A 16,182-nucleotide genomic window follows, 5' to 3' on the forward strand; every position below is an offset into this window, starting at 1 on the left:
CCCCTCGAGGCCTTGTGTCATCCAGCAGCTTGAGTCTGGAAGACTCCTCACCTCCTCAGTTCATTTATTCAACAAATATTTGTTGAACACCAACTTGGAGCCAGGTACAGTGCTTGACACTGGATCCAGGGCAGGGAACAAGCCACCCGTGGCCTCACGGAGCTTATGTGCTGTTGGGGGACACGGTCAATCAAGATGTAAACACACACAGATGTGCGGATGCACGATGGCAAGTGCCTCAGGGACGGAAAGAATAGGGGACTTTGAGATAGATGCGCTAACTATTCAAGCACAGTAGTCAAGGAAGGCTTCTCTGAGGCGGTGAGTTTAAGCCAAGAGTATAAAGAGCTCAGCCATGCAAAAGGTAGGGGAAGGGCATTCGGGGCAAGGGAACCATGTATGCCAAGTCCTAGAGATGGAGACAGGCCAGAATGTCTAGGAAATGACGGAAAGCCAGGGTGGCAGAAGCACAGCGAATGAGATTAGAATTGGCTGGAAGTGACTGGTGGGATGAGAAGAGCTTGGTCTTTATCTTGGGTTTTACACCAGGGTTGGTGTGATATGATTTGCACGTTTAAAGCTCTCTCTGGTTGCCTTGGGAACTGAGTGACAAAGCAAAGGGAAGCAAGGTGACCTTGTGGAGGGTAGTGATCTGCAGACAGGTGAAGTGGCCAGATCAGCAGATAGCCGTGGGCTCAGAGAGAAGTGGATGGACTCCAGAGATCTCAAGAAGTAGAATCTTTCAGAGGTTTTTAGAAGAACTGAAACAATTTTATTTGATGTCTGCTACAGCCCCAGCAAGGGGGTAGGAGTCGGGGACACCAGAAAGGCTTGGGAATAGAAACAGAAGATACAAGTCCTCAACCACAAAAACGAATACACAGTCACCTTTCCCACCCGCCATCTCTTGGGGAAAATGAACCCAAGATCAACTCAGATGCTGAAAAGATCTGGGCTGTTTCCAACTCCTTCAATGGTATCAACAGATTCTTCTGCAATTGGGTCCCGGCAATGTGGGAATGGGTTTCCCATCTTCTCAGGTTATGAAGTTGTCAAAACTGCGGCACTGGAGCCCAGACCTGGTATCCTGGGAGCAGAGAGAGCTGTGGGGTGGGGGAGCTGGGGTGGAGAATGATTAGGAACAGCAGCCGTTCTTCCCGCCCTCTATGGCAAAGGTGAAGTCGGGCTCTGCCTTCTGCCACCTCCCCCTGTCCCCCTCTCCCAAGTCCTGGCAGTCTGCTGACTTGCCCTGCCCTCCCTCTCTGTCTCCCTTAGGAGCCCCCCTGGCTGGTGACCCACTCCCTGAGATTCTGCCCTCGCTCCCTGAGGCTGCACGTCTCAGACGCATCCAGAAACCCAGAAATCTGAACGAACACTGAATATGTTAGCTCTTCATGCCTCTTGGAGGAATTTGCGTTTTCAAAAGAGATTTCTGGGTCATTTAAATGATCTCTGCCCTCTGTCCCATTTCTCCAAAAGGGCCCTTTCACCAGGGTTTTAGCAAATTCTATGTCTGAGCCCAAGGATCTCCTCAATTTAGTCTCTGGGGAGGGTAGTCCCATCAAAGGGCGGCAGTGAAAGAATCTTCCCAGGGGTGACATTCGAAAGAAGTATTTACCAACCGGCACAAATGAGCACCAAGGAATTGCCGGCCGGAGGACGCCGTAGCCTCTGGTCAGCCTGGCACTGATCAGTGCAGGGTCCTGGGGGAAAGCCACACGGGGCAGGAGGCATTTGGGAGCCCTCAAGGGAAGCAGATATTTGCCAGCAAGCACAGACGTGGCTCTACATTTCAACAACAGGTCTGGCAACACGGGTCCAGCTGAACATCAGTGCCATGTCTGCCCTGATCTTGTCTGATCTCTGCTGTTCCACTGGAAATGGGGGCCAGGCCATTTGCTCCCTCTGCTAGAGGACAAGTGGCCAGGGCTGGAGCTGGGTCATGAAACAGCCTCTGAGCAGAGCCAGCTGCATGGTATCCTGGGTGAACAGGATCTCAGGCCCTTGACCCACCGTGTGACCTTGAAGGGCCGAACCGCCTCTGACTGTCCTTCCTCTCGTCCCCTCCTTGCAGTTATTTTTGTCCAGCTTGACAGCCCTTGGCTGTCCCACAGTCTGGGCTCTGCGAGCCGGATGCAAACCAGGCAGCACAAACGTCTGGTGCTGAATCCCAAGAGGGCTCCTCCTGGGGCGCCATCACATGGGAATGTGACCCTCCACACTGTGCACCCAACAGGGATCAGGCATCTGGAGGATGGTGAGAGGCAGGGAGCCTTTGTGTTCTCCACTCAAACCCGGCTCTTGTCTGGGAGGGCTGTCCCAGGCCTGCTGGTAAGGACCTCCTGTTTTGGAGTTTTACTGCTGCCCAGAAACCTCCCAGTCTCTATGTAGGGAACTGTGGCTTAGCTGGAAGGGAGGGGTCTGCAGTGGGACAGAACACCCGAGCAGGCCATGCTGGGCCCCTAACCCCCAGGCTTTGGCTGCGGTGGACGGGGGTTCCTGTCCTGTGGCCCACTGCAGTGGGGTAGACAGGAGCAGACGGGGGTTCCCCAGAGACCACGTTGTGTCCCCTGCTCTGTTACAGTCTCCGGAAGTGAGGCAGACACTATGTCCTAGCCCTGGGGGCCTGGGAAGGCTGAACCAGTCACTGCACAAACTGGATTCTGAACTCTCTAGACAAGCAGCCGGCCTGAGGCTGTTGTGCCTTTTAGGGTCAAGCTTTATTCCCAGACCTTAGATTTGTGCCTGCTGCTCTCTGTGTGCTGGGACAGGAAAGGGTCTGGGCAATGCTTGTCGGGGCCTTCCCAGGACTTATTTGTCCCAGGTAAGAAATGAGAGCAGGCCTCTGAGATCAGAACAGCTCCAGGAGAGCTGGGTCGACAAGCTGGGATGGGCGGTGAGGAGGGGAGGTGGGCCAAAGGAGGAAGGGGCCTCTGATGGGTAAGGGAAATGCCATCACAGACAGGAGCCAGGTCAGGAAGCAGGGCAGAAGACAGCACTGTTTAGAGCTCCTGGAAAAAGAACCCTCTTCGCTCCTTGGGAGAAGCCAGCTCAGAAGGCCCCGATTTCAGTGATTTCAGAGACCCAGGAGTGGCAGGGCCCAGCTCCTGCTGGCCTCCCAGATGCCCCTGGGGAAGAGGGTCTGGGGGCAGGAAGAGCCACATAAGCAGGGGACCCCACAATGCCAGGAGATACAGGGGAAGAAGATCGTAGAAGGGGTGTCGTGTGGCTGCTTCTGGCAGCCCTGATGCTGGGGGCTACAGGCAGGGGGGCAGCTGGTCTCTCCAAGGGACGGGCCCTCCTCATGGAAGATGCCCCTCGACTGGGCAGCAAATTCCTGCGGGCTGGCAGGATGGTGCCAGGGGCTCTGCGCACAGGAGCGGTTCGGAGGGCCTGGAGGGGGTAAGCAAGAGAGGGGGCGCTGGGCAGGATGGGACCGGGCACTCTTCCCAGGATAGTAAGCTGGTTGCTCGGGGCTGACAGCCCTGGACAACTATGGAAGAAGGACCAGGGCCAGGCAGGGAAGGCCAGGGGGCCAGCAGGCGTGGGAGAAGGCTCCATCTCGGCTGCATAGCTGTTGAGGTGCGAGAGAAGACGAATCCGGACGGGGTCTGCACGGCTGCTTGGCCCTTCCAGGACCCCCAGGTACCTGATGACCTCGGTGAGGCACTCCCGAAAACCGATGCTGCGGAAGTCCACTGCCAAGGCTCGGGCATCAAAGAATCCTGCAAAGCGAGGTGTGGTGAGGGTGTGGGCCAGGCAAGGGCCAAGAGCAGATCCTAGGGTCAGGCCTGTGTGACCTTGCACCTGCCACCTCACTCCTTTGAGACCCCGTCTCCACCTCCATAAAGTGGGAATAATCACCCCTATGTGGGGTAGAGGGGACACACTGTGAGGATCCAATGAGTTCACTGAACTAGGAAGCATGATAAAACATGGAGTACCATTTTCATCAAAATCTATGATGAATGCAAAGAAGAAACATGGTGACCAGGATAATGTCATTTAGGTGAATACTTGTCAGGCGTGAAAGGCCTGTGCCCATGGGAGGTGGCAGCAGCAGCAGCCTTCAGTGCAGGTCAGTGGGGGGCTCCTCAGAGAAGGCAGTATAGTGTCATACCGTCGCCTGAGGTCTCTGGAGGCCAGGAGAGCTAAGTTCAAATACCAGCTCCGCCACTTAACTAGTGGCTTGACTGTGGATGCGTCTCTTAATCTCTCTAAGCCTCAGTTTCCTTGGCTGTAAAATGGACATAGAGTAATACTTGCCGCACAGGGTCGTGCAGGTGGAATTAAATGCAACAGTGGACAGAAATCATCCCTGACTTCTAAGTTAGCCCTCATTTACACTTGACCCTCAAACAACACAGGGGTTAGGGGCATCGATCCTCCCCCAGCACAGTTGAACACCGAGTAAACTTTTGACTCCCCACAAAACTACTAGTAATGAGAACTACCAGAGATCACTTTTTACTGTGATAGCAGTCTGGAAAGACGGACAGCTCAGGCACGATGATTCGTGCCACCTGCGGTCTTAAGCAGATACTTGGCAACCCGTGAATTCATTGCAAGAGTAACAGGAGGCAGCTAGGAAATTATTCCTGGAGTATAGTATGTACATACCACAGTTAACTTGATACAGTTACAATTCTACCGCATCTTTACATCTGCATCTCTCTGTGCTGCAAATGGCACTGTGTATGATCTGAAAGGATTTGTATGAGGAAGTTCCGCTAAATTTTAACTTCAGTAATAAATGTGTGTATATATTAAGGTAGTAAGTGATAAAACAGACTTGTATCTTTGTTCACTTTATGCATTCATGACACACCTAACTTTCTCTTAATTTTTTCAATATTTTGAGCCTATGTGGTATGTGTGCCTTTTTTTTTTTTTTCCAAACAGTTGCAAATCTCCCAAAATGTTTCCACTTAGTGTAAAAACTCTGCATGTAAGTAGACCTGCACTATTCAAACCTGTGTTCAGGGCTCAACTGTGTATGACTGGCCTGGCCCTTGGAGGCATGTGAGTTTGTGCCCTTACCTGCAGGGTGGTCAGGAAAGCAGGACCTGACTCTGGTCCTCAGTGGCCACCGCCACCAGGCTGGGATCCTTACTCAATCTGACTGGTTTCAGTGAGGTCTGACCAGGTGGCCTGGCCACGGAAGTATTCAGTTCTCACTGCCTTTCTACCTGCCCTTCTCCCAACCATCCTCCGTGCAAAGACAGACCAGCCTCAATGAGCACTGGCCTCATGACTCTGGTTGCAAACATCTGGTCCTTGGCTAATGGCTGAGGCTCCCACAGACGGGCAGCTCTGCAGGAGACCGTGTTTGGAGTCAGGCCTCCTTGAGGGCAAGACCTTCCTTGGCTGTATACTTGTGATTTTGAGTAAGTCCATTCAGTTTCTGCGTTTGCTGTTCTTCTTCAGCTAACATACTCTGAGTTCTTATAAAGCACTCAATTCCCATTATCTGATTTAATCCTCAGAAAAATCCTATCATTCCTGTTCTAGAGATGAGAACACTGAGGCACACAGAAGTTAAATCACTGTCAAAGGTCATGAAGCTAGCAAGTAATAGAGCCAAATTCACAATTCATGGGATTTGAATCAATTCGATTCAGGATTCTAACCCAAAGCCAGGGCTCTAAGCCAGTCCTGTCCTCCGTTAGCCCTTGGCCAGAGAAGGGGGATGCCAACAACCCCTAACCTCGAGATTCTTGTGAAAATCAAATGAGATAATATTGGTGAAAGCATTTTGAAACGATAAAATGCTGGCCAAAATATTAGTCACTATTTTTCTTTGAATTGGATACCCATAAATGTAGTTGGAGAGCTCTCCCCCACTGGTTGATTAGAATCAGAAGTGTTCGCTGTTAGCCATGCATTCCTTTGGCAGAAGTTCTCAAAGTGACCACCTGCATCAGGGTCATCGTGCGTGTTTGCTAAACATGCAAATTCCTAACCTCCAGGCCAGGCCACTTGGCTCAGCATCTCTGGGGTATGGCCCGTAGCTGTCTGTCCCCAGAGGATACTGTGGCTCACTGAAGCTGGAGAAGCACCAGGCTGGGTCACTTGAAATGCGAATGACCCCTCCAAAGGTGGTCAAGTTAAGGTTTTAGGACTTAGGTCTTTGTGGCCCAGGTCTGCGGAGCTTTCAAGATTTCTCAATTGTGAAATCGCCAAAATACATAGGCTTCATGCAGAGAGAATTTCCATTTGTCCAGAAGTCTTTTTAAAGCCACAGTTCCGCGACTTCACAGTAATGGACCAGCCCAAAATAACAGCACGAGTTACATTTGGGTTCTACCTCAATCCCACGACGGATCTTCAACTGTGAGCATGACCTATGGTCCCAGTGCTGCTAAGGACACCACAGGACCCCAGCACTAGCCCATAAGGCACACCAGTAAACAGTTGTGGGTTAACATCTCAGGCAGCCCCTGCCAAGGTTTCAACTGGGACCCCAGTAAGAAAGAGTTCATTCAGGCTAAGGTTTAAGGAGGGTGGGGGTTAAGGTGGGGAACCTGTAGGGACAGTCTGTGTAGATGAGCTCCTCCAAGGGCTAAGGCTGGAAGAAGCAGAGTTGAGGACAAAGTGGGGACCAATGGGGACACTGACAGCAGAGAGGACAATGCTGAAAGGAGAGAGCCAGGCTTTGTGACTGCTGCCCCTGGACCTGCTCCAGCCCCACCACAGACCGTGAGCTCCTTGAGGCCAAGGACCATGTCTACTCTGCTCACCAATGGATCTGCAGGACCTAGCCCCCAGATACGTGTTTCATGAATGACTCCCCGGAGAGAAAAGCACGGGTACCTGTCCCACCAGTGGCATGGAGCATTTTCAAGTGGTCCACTGTCATCTGCAGGACCTCGGCCTTCTCCAGCTTGGAGGAGCCCTGTGTGCACAGAAGACAGAATGTGAAGGCCTCCCGCTGACCTCTCGCTCCCCTCCCTGTAGTCATCAGCCCTCACCGGCTCCAGGTCCCCATCTTCCTCCCACTCCACCACGGCCTGCAGGTAGCCTTCTGCTTTGGCCAAGGTTTCTAAAACGAATAGATTCTCTTCTGTTCCCATTTTAGTCCACGTGCACCCCTGCACTGCCAAGCATCCTTCCCAAAACCCCTCCTTCCCTTGACTTTTTCTGGCTTCTTCTACCTTGCTCTGCCTATTACCTTAACATGGGGCTGTTCCCCAGCGGGCACTGGCTCCCTTTTCTCACTTGCACATTCTCCCCTGAAGGTCTCGTCAACCTCCATGGCTTGGCGCATCATCTGCAGAATCCCACTCCCATGGACCGACCAACTTCCTAGGCCAGCTTTCCTGGGAATCCAACTTTACATTTGCCATGCCCAAGATCTAGCTCACCCTCTTAGCCCCACAGTACCTCCTCTTCCCCTGTTCTTTCTCCTGAACAATGTTTGCTATGCCTCCAGCATCCCCTGGTCTCCTAAGGAAAATCTGAGGGTCAGACTCTCCCCGTGAACTCCTAAGGGCAGGGACCAGGTCTAGGTCATGGCTGGGCCTGTGAAAATTTCAGCAAACACCTCTGGAAAGACCGACTTGTTCTCACCAGCGTAAAGGAAGTCACATAACCCATGACCGTGCCTTGGAGTACAGGGTGGAGAACCTTTGAGACTGTCTGATTGATTTCTCCATCTGACTCCCTTCCCACTGCCACGCTCCTACCCCACACGGGCAGTGGCAGGGGGCTCACACCCCAAGCAGCCCGCTCCGCCTTCAAACAGCTCTGGAACTGTCAGCAGTGCAGAGGGTGAGGGGGCTCTAGAGGCACACAGTTCTGTGGTCCAGTTCTGTTCTGTGACCTCGTAGGTATGTGATCAAGTGCAAGGTACTTCACCTCTCTGTGCCTCAGTTTCCTTATCTGTGTAACGGGCATAATTGTCTCTACCCTTTAAGATCATTTTGAGGATTCCTGTCAAGGGGTGATGGAAAGAAAGCCCCAACATTGGAGACACCAGAGTCAATATAAATTTCTATCCCCTTTCTCCCTGGCTGATACCAGCAGGTGACAGGTATCAGCAAATGAGGCAGCAGCACGTCAAGGAGCTGCTGCCAATCAGTATGACATGCCACCTGTGTAGGGTTTCCTCTGGCACCAACAGGAATATCACATACCTGTTTCTCAAAGGCGGTGGGGACCAAGCGTCGCAACTCAGAAAGGCTGCTGTTGATGCGGTCTCGGCGCCGTTTCTCTATGATCTAAAACACAATGACAGGAATTTACTCACAGGCACTTCGCCGGTTTCCAATGTGCTTTGAGGGACACTGACTCATATCTTCTCTCACAATACTTCTGTGAGGAAGAGAAATCTGTTCTTACTTAAGCAGGGAGGAAACCAAGGCTCAGAGAGGGGCAGTGACTTGCTTAAGGTCACACAGCGAGGCAGTGCAAAGCTGGGAGTGGAACTCCAATCTCTTGTCGCGGTCTGGAGGGGTGATGTTCAAAATGCTCAACCACAGGCACAGCAGGAGACTGACCCATCAGAACAGGGACATCAGCCACAGCCCCGCAGCAGGCCCCAGAGGGCTCCAGCCGGCCAAGCTTACCCCTTCAGTTGCTGGGTGGTGAACAGGCACTGCTTCCAGCTGGGAAGGCCTCTCTCTCATTCACACAACCTCATTCTCACCTCGCCCTACTGGTAGCTGAATACTGATAGCAGGGCAGACATTATGACCCCCATTTTACAGATAAAGATGAGGACTGGAAGGAAGTGGTTGGCCTAAGTGAGTGGCAGGGCTGGTCTTTGCCCCATTTCCGGTCTTTGGACGCCCAGGGCAGAGGCACAGCTGCATCCTGGGGGCATAAGAGGGTGGGGGCTGGGATGAGGTGGCAGAGAGCAAGTCAGGGAGCCACCTTCTTCTGTTCCCCCACCCAGCACGCTGAGAGGAAATGAAAGTTCTGGTCTTGGACAGGAGAAGGGGAGGCCAGAATAAACAGTAAGGCCTAACTGCGTGTCAGGTGTTCTGAGTGTATTACATGAATTCATTTAATCTTCAAAATAGCCCTGTGAGGCAGGCACTCTCACTGGCCCAGTTACACAGCTGAAGAAATGAGGCAGGGAGAGGTTAGGGGGCTTGCCCAAAGTCTCTCTGCTAGCTCGGCAGAGCCAGGGTTGGCCTTCAGGCAGTCTGGATGGGGGTGAGGTTTCTGACCTGGGTTCTCCTGGCCAGACCCTGGGGACTCAGGGCAAAGACTGGATGGGCAACTCTGCCCAGACAGACACTCACCCCTCTGCGTTTCTTCCTGGCTTGCATCTGCGAAGGGCTGGGGGTGGACAGCGGCCTGGCCATCTGGCTGCAGAAGAAGAGAAAGGCTGATTTTTCAGCGCTCAGGGACCATCTCCCTGACCCGGCCTGAACTCGAAGGAGGCAGGGATGTGGGCGGGCACTGCCCCCTCCGAGGCTGGTTGTGGTCTCTGCGGCAGCGGTCGAAGACTCCCAGGCTGGGAGGCGGCGCAGGGCAGGCGTGGGTGGGGGCCCATTGCTCCACAGCCAAGTCGCCCCTGCGCTGGGTTTCGCCCCAGGGTCGCGCAACGGCTGAGGTGGAGGTTGCGGGGGCGGGGGGGCGGGGGGCGGTGGTCACTGGGCTCTGGGCCGGATCCGCTCGGCCTCGCCCCCTGCCCCTCGCCGCGGGCGTCGGGGAACCGCAGCCGGCCGCCGCGCTCCTGCAACCCGATCCCGGGCGGGGCGGGCGAGGGCACGGGCGGCGGCGGCGGCGGGGCCGGGCCGGCGGGTTGGGTTTCAGAGGGAGCCGCTGGGAAGAGCGTGGAAAGAGCAGATGCCGCCGCTTCCCACGGGCCGGGCGCGCCCGCCGCCCGCCGCCCGCCCTCCGCCCCGCCGGCAGCTGCCGCCTCCTCCCACGCAGCGCGGCCCGGGCGAGGGGGAGGCGGCATCTGGGTCACAGGCCCCCTCGGACTCTCGGGACGCTGCCCTGGCCTCCCCCGAAGGCTACAACCCTGCATTGCGTAGGGTCGCCCTTCCGCAGGCCTGGCACAGGATGGATGTTTGCTCGCACCCCGGGGAGTCCCCATTGCCGGGAAGAGGTTCAGCAACGGCCCCCCACCCTGGGGAGGGGGGCAACGGCTTTCCTGCCGCGACTGACCGATATCTTCTCCAGCCCAACAGCTCGCTCCGCTAACGGTTTCCTGCTTCAGAGGCTCTCCCGGAACACAGGGGATTCTCGGGTTTGCACAGAGGGCCATTCATTTGGCCAACACCCCGAAGGTCCCATTCAGGTCCAGGGCTGGACTGGACATGGTCAGCCAGGCCCCAGCCGTCCAGACACTCCACTCCCAGGGGGAGAAATGCCCTAGCAACAAATAACTTTAGTCAAGGGGACTCCCCTGCCATTTCCAAATGCAAAATGCCACACATCTGAGCATGTACCCCTGAGCTTGGCTCTGCTCCACCACCACCCTTGTCTTCCCCAGGGGGTCCCATCTCAGCAAAGGCACCCCATCTCCCAGCTCTGTGAGGCCACCTGGCCACCACTACCTTTGATTCCTCTTCTGTCCTCATCCACCTCATCCAAAAATGCCCGTTCCGTGTGAGATACATCTCTCCTCTGTCCTACTTATTTCCACTCCTGCTCAGAGGACAAAATCTGTCATCTGTCACCTGGACTGCTGCAAGAGTCTATCGCTGGGTCCCTTTGCACCCCTTTGACCCCCTACAAACAGGCCTAGTGATCATTTAAATACACATCTGATTTTGTCACCCTCTTAAAACTCCTCAGGGCCTTCCCAATGCTTTTAGGATCAAGGCTGTCATCTTCCAGGTGGCCCAGCTGGCTCTTGTCACCTCCTAGACTCAACCCTCCTTTGCTCTGTGTGCTGCAGCCTGTGACCGCTCTACTCCTCCTGTGGCTGCGCATACTGTTCCCCTAGCCTAGAGTTCTCTGGTGCTTCCCTGTCTCCCCACCCCCAAGCCTCAGCCTCTTGGCTAGTACCTTCTACCACTGTTCAGATCTCAACACAAATGCCACCTTCCCCGGGAGAGCCTTTTTTGCCATCCCTCCTCCCATTAGATAGCCCCTGATCTACCCTCTCCTATCATCCTGCATTCACAGCATGGATGCCCACTTGTTTTTTATGTATATGATTATTTGATTAATGTCTATCTCTCCAGCAAGTACGTAGGCTCCCTGAGGTCACAAACCATGTCTGTCTCATTCACCATTGCAGGCCCTGTACCCAGCCAGTGCTTGGAGCACAGCAGAGCTCATGGTTGCACTCCCTCCTCCTGCCCCCATCTTTGGCATCACCGGGGACCAGAGAAGTGACACCATAAATGCTACCTCCCAGGCCTTTGTGGAATGGGGGCCTATGTGGCTCACCAGGAGGGTCCCAGCCCATGTAATTATCCTCTTGGCACGAGAGGCTAGATCATTTTCATCAAGTGCTCAAAGAAAGAAGGTTGCAGGAGAGTTCACATCAACAGTGATCAAATCCCCCTGCTATGTCCCTGGCTTTGTCCAGCTACATCTGGAAAAGGGCATCTCCTTCCAAACATCTGGATGAGAAAGGCTGGTAAGCTCCTGGGAGGAATGGCCCAGCAAGCTAGGTCCAGGGCTCAGATGGCCAGATCCTGAGATCTGTAGGGCAGCTTGTTTACAAAGCTATGCTCAGGACAAGCCCCAAGAGCCAAGGGATACTAAAACATGACCTTTGTCTGCCCCCCCTCCCGACTGGATAAGGAGTCCCTAGGGGTATTGGGTTAGCACTGTGCACGTCAATGCCCCTCAGCCTGATCCCTCCTCAGGGACCATCTGTAGGAGGCTGGCACGCCCCTTGTAGGACACAATAGCTCTGCGATCCCTTTATCCACTCTCCTGGTCACTCATTCTCTGTAGTATTATCCCCTTCCCCAACTCCCATATCTCACAGGCAAACCTCATTTCACAGTTTTCTTGGCATCACTACGTATATTTCCCTCCTTTGAGCCTAACAAAAGCCCCATTTTACAGATGAGGATGCTGAGGCTTGAAGACCAAAGGCAGCTTGCCCAGCCTAAGCAGCTGCTAAAGAGCAAAGCCAGCATGGGAATCCATGTCTTCTGGCTCCAAAATCAGCATTGTTTTCCCCCTTAATTCCTATTTCCTGTCTGTCTGAATAGCCCTCCAGTCCCCTTATCCTTAAAGCTCCCAAGAGCTCAACCAGAGCTCACTTCCAGGCTGTGATCTGGCCCTGACACTGGGGGGAGGTGTGAGAGCTTCTTGTCTGACAGTCTGAAAATAAGGCAGATTTTCACGGACCCAGAGAAGATATGCCGACCACCAAGATCTGCTCCAGGGACCTTCAGTGGTCCCTAGCCAGATTTCTGGGGAGGTCTCTCGGGGTGAGGTTGCGGGGGGAGCAGCATTCTAGGTGGTCTGGCTGCCAGTCCTGACTGCCCTCAGCACTCACCCTCAGGCCCCCTGGGGCACTCCCCCCCAAACCCTTACAGATAGATGACTCCACTCATTTTGCATTAACCAAAGGCAGAATCATGATATCCCCAGTGAAGGGTTTTCAGGAGCGCTGAGCCCACTTGCAAATCTGAGAGGGGAAGGGTCTGTTCCAGGCCACACAGCAAATTAGAGGAAATTCCAGAACTGGAGCCAAGTCTCCTGGCTTTTAAGCCAGTACTCTTCCCAGTGTACCCCGTATTGCCACCCCCTCCTCCACCATGTGTGTCCCATAGCCAGTACTCCTTGTTCTAGACAGTACTTCAACATTCACTTGTCTCCTTTATTGCACAACAGCCCTGTGAATTAAATCTTACTGGGGCTATTTCACATTAGGAAAAATAATCATTTGATAGATGGAGTGACAGAGACACAAAGAGTTAAGAATCATGCCCAGCGGGGTGCCTGGGTGGCTCAGTGGTTAAAGCCTCTTCCTTCAGCTCAGGTCATGATCCCAGGGCCCTGGGATGGAGCCCCGCATGGGCTCTCTGCTCAGCTTCCTCTCCCTCTGCCTGCCACTCTGCCTACTTGTGATCTCTGTCTGTCAAATAAATAAATAAAATTAAAAAAAAAAAAAAAGAATCATGCCCAGCAAATCATCAGGCTCCTGATCTTTTCATTAGGCCAAGCTGCCTTGTGAACATGGCAGCTTCCAATTGAATGGTGACCCCTTCTAGAGCAGCCTTTGTTGGAAGTTACCTTGGGCTAAATCAGGGAGCTGTGCAGTTTAGGAACATTACCTCACCAAAGCCACCCCCACCCCCACCCCGTGAGGTAGGTATTAGCTTCCCTGTGCTGTAAGGAAGAAAATCTGAAGTCCAGAAATGCCCATGTTAATGGTGGTGAGAATCAAACTCAGGTCTGACATCAAAGGCCACCATGTGCCTTAAATCATGTAAGAAAGATCCACAGGCCCCGACCCAGTGCCTGATATATGACAGGTGTTCACTGAATGTTCACAGAGGGGGAGGCGAGAGAGAAGCTGTACTCTCCTTTGGGACCCAGCATGTGTCAGCGGAGTTGGGGGGGTTGGGGATTGCTGGGTTCAGATAAGAGATCTGTGGGTGATTTTCTCATATGGGACAAGATGCCGCCACCAGGCAGACGCCCACAGTAACAATGGAATACACCGTATTTCTTATTCTCACGTCTTCAAGTGTGGGGGATTTGCGCCCTGCCTCTGACCCCGGGGAGCCTGGCTGCCCCAGTCTTGTGGCCCTTGCCACTGTTTATCTGGCTCTCTTTGTACATGAAGCTCTTCTTCTCTGAGAGTTCCCCGAGGGCAGAGGCTTAGCAGGATACATCTGGGCCCCCCACGCCCAGCCCAGGGTCTGGGCCACAGCAGGCATCGTTCAGCACACCCTGAATTGAAGCATTGATGTCTGCTGGGGGGAGGGCCCTTTGGTGAGTGCTACAAAGAGGGGTCTATAAGTCAGCCTCTGCCAGATGTCCAACTGCTTTCTCTGCTCTGAGAGGGTCTGCTCCTTTAAGAATCTAAACAGTCTCTAACTAAAAAGGCTCTGGCTAAAAAGACAAAATGCCGTGTAGGAAAAATCTGCCCACCGATCCTTTAGGCCGTTGCCCCAATGCCACCACCTTCAAGAAGCCCTCCCTGATCCCTCTGTGTATAAGTGACCTCTCCCTGCTTGGATGCCCTCACAGCCCACAGTCTGTCTCTCCTTCCATCTTCCATTCTGTCCATGGTCTTTGTGTGACCTGGCAGGTCACTGGCCAAAATGCAAATTCTTGGAAGACAGAGCCAGCTCTCTGGCATCAATTTCAAGCCTCTGATTCATGAAGACCCAATGACATTGAATTTGAGAACCCCCTCCACTACCACCACATGGTGCTGGGCCCTTCCCTTGCTCCTAGCAGGCCCAGACTCAGAGAATTGCTTCTCTAAATAGCAATTTCTGCTAAACAGTTTAAGAATGCTAATAAGTAGCATAGGAAATTGTATTATATATCCCCAAACCCAATTAATGTACAGGATTCAAGGGGGATATCTATTACCTTACGTCCCGTTATAAGCTATAAATACTTGGAAACTGGTAACATTTTACTAGGATTTGTGTTTGAGGTAGGATCTCCTGGTCTCAGAAAACTGAAGTCACTGAAATGATAAAGTCTGCTCAAAAACATCCCTAAGGATGAACTGAATCCCCCTTTCAAATTGTTCTAGAGAGTCAGGTTTGGATGAGTCAGGAGAGATCAGATAGCCCCCCTCCCTTTCCCACTCCATACCTTCCTTTTATTTTATTGATGAGGAAACAGGCTCAGAAAGAGAAAGCAACAGCCCAAGGTCACATGGTGAGTCGGTGGCAGGTTTGGGTCTGCAGACTCCCACTTGGTTCCTGCTGCTCTTTCAGGGCTCTGGGCATCACATGTTGGGTGCGTGACACGAATTAAACATTTGCTACGTGCTAAGCCCTCTGCTAAGCCCGTGACATACATGCATCATCTTATTTGATTTTCCCGGTAAACCTGGAATCGGTTCTGTCATTTATACCCATTCCACCGATGAGGAAACTGAAGCTTGGATTGTTCACAGAACTGGGGAAAGTGGAATGGTGCCGGTGGAGTTCGTTCCACAGGTTTGAGGCAGGTCAGAATATTTACCAGGAGCTGAGAGGCATTGGCAGCAGGGTGTGCATTAGAAAGAGTGTTGGAATTGGAATCTAGGCCCCTGCACTGGCAAGTCAGCTATTATTTTCTTCGGTACCAAAACCTTCATTCCAAAGTCCAGTTTGCTCAAGGGAAGGAGATCCTTCCCCGCTGTGAGCCTTTTGTGTACTAGATGGAAAGTGCACCCAAGCTAGGGTAGAATAGAGAAAATATGGCTATTCTGCCTACTCAGCGGGGGTGTGGAACAATGAAGGTTTCCTAAGATCTTCAGGGAAAACTCCTCTCCAATAGCTTCAACCTGGCACTTCTACAGAAAGACTATCACCAACTGGGCATGAAACCCCAGAGCTGAACTCCACTTCCATCCCGGCACCCTGGGCCTCAAATGCAGAGGATCCAGACACTCGTGCGTGTCACGGCCCACGCTGCACACGTGCCCCCACTCGCACCTCCCCCCAACACACACACCTGCGGGCCTTCGCCCACACCTGCGTCTCCTGAGGCCGTATGGAGAAAGAGTCCTAAGGCCCGCTGAACCCGTCCAGGCACTCCCAGTATCCCCATCCCAGCCCTCACCTCAACTCGCCCTCGCGGCCCACGTCGATGGGTCCGTCGGACTCGCTGTCAGACCCGCTGGGCTCCCTGGGCCGCTTCATGGCAAGCACAGGCTCTGGGTCTCAGAGCGACGGTGCCTGCTCCCGGCCGGGAAGTGGGGCCCCGCCCCCGGCCCCGCCCCCGCCCCGCCCCGGCCCCGCCGCCCTTTCCCAGGGCCCTCTCCTGCGCCGCAGCTCCGGCGCCCCGGCGCCCCCTCGCCCCCGCGGTGACGCGCAGGCCGAGCCGTGGGAAGGCCCCGGGCGGTCACCGCCCCCTCCGACGGCTGGGAGGTCCGGCTCCGCTCCGCCGCCCTGGCCGCGGCGCGCTGGGTGGCCTTGGGCAGGTGCCCTTGGAGGCCCACCTCCGGGGAAGCCGGGGGTCCTCGTCTGTCGCTGATTCACCAGGGGCGCTGCGGGTCTCTGGGGGCGCCCCTCGGGGATGCCCCAGTTTCTACAAGGGTCGAGCCCGTCGGCTCCTGCCTCCTGGGGTTCTGGGAAG

The 16,182-nt window shown here is 54.0% G+C and overlaps 1 protein-coding gene across 2 annotated transcripts; it reads right to left on the minus strand.

Moving 5' to 3' along the window:
* Positions 1–749: 749 nt before the first annotated feature.
* On the minus strand, positions 750–15,794 carry HEYL (hes related family bHLH transcription factor with YRPW motif like). 2 transcript variants are annotated; one of them, XM_059377391.1, is made up of 5 exons: positions 15,667–15,794; positions 9,249–9,315; positions 8,136–8,219; positions 6,814–6,895; positions 750–3,725 (listed from the first exon to the last, which is right to left on the minus strand). In XM_059377391.1, exons 1-5 carry the CDS (start codon positions 15,744–15,746, stop codon positions 3,052–3,054), a joined length of 987 nt encoding a protein of 328 aa, XP_059233374.1. In that variant the 5' UTR covers positions 15,747–15,794; the 3' UTR covers positions 750–3,051. The 2 variants fall into 2 exon arrangements, with proteins under 2 accessions (XP_059233374.1, XP_059233375.1); XM_059377392.1 differs by lacking the exon at positions 15,667–15,794 and adding an exon at positions 10,123–10,141.
* Positions 15,795–16,182: the final 388 nt, after the last annotated feature.

The sequence above is a fragment of the Mustela nigripes genome, chromosome 14 (genome assembly GCF_022355385.1).
Source record: "Mustela nigripes isolate SB6536 chromosome 14, MUSNIG.SB6536, whole genome shotgun sequence".
NCBI classification, from domain to species: Eukaryota; Metazoa; Chordata; class Mammalia; order Carnivora; family Mustelidae; genus Mustela; species Mustela nigripes.

Coding starts and splice junctions, on each gene's coding strand:
- HEYL (XM_059377391.1), bottom strand. CDS start 15,746: ATGAAGCGGCCCAGGGAGCCCAGCGGGTCTGACAGCGAGTCCGACGGA. Junction 9,316..15,666: donor GGCCGCGAGGGCGAGTTGAG/GTGAGGGCTGGG, acceptor CTTCTTCTGCAG/CCAGATGGCCAGGCCGCTGT. Junction 6,896..8,135: donor CCACCGCCTTTGAGAAACAG/GTATGTGATATT, acceptor CTGTGCACACAG/GGCTCCTCCAAGCTGGAGAA.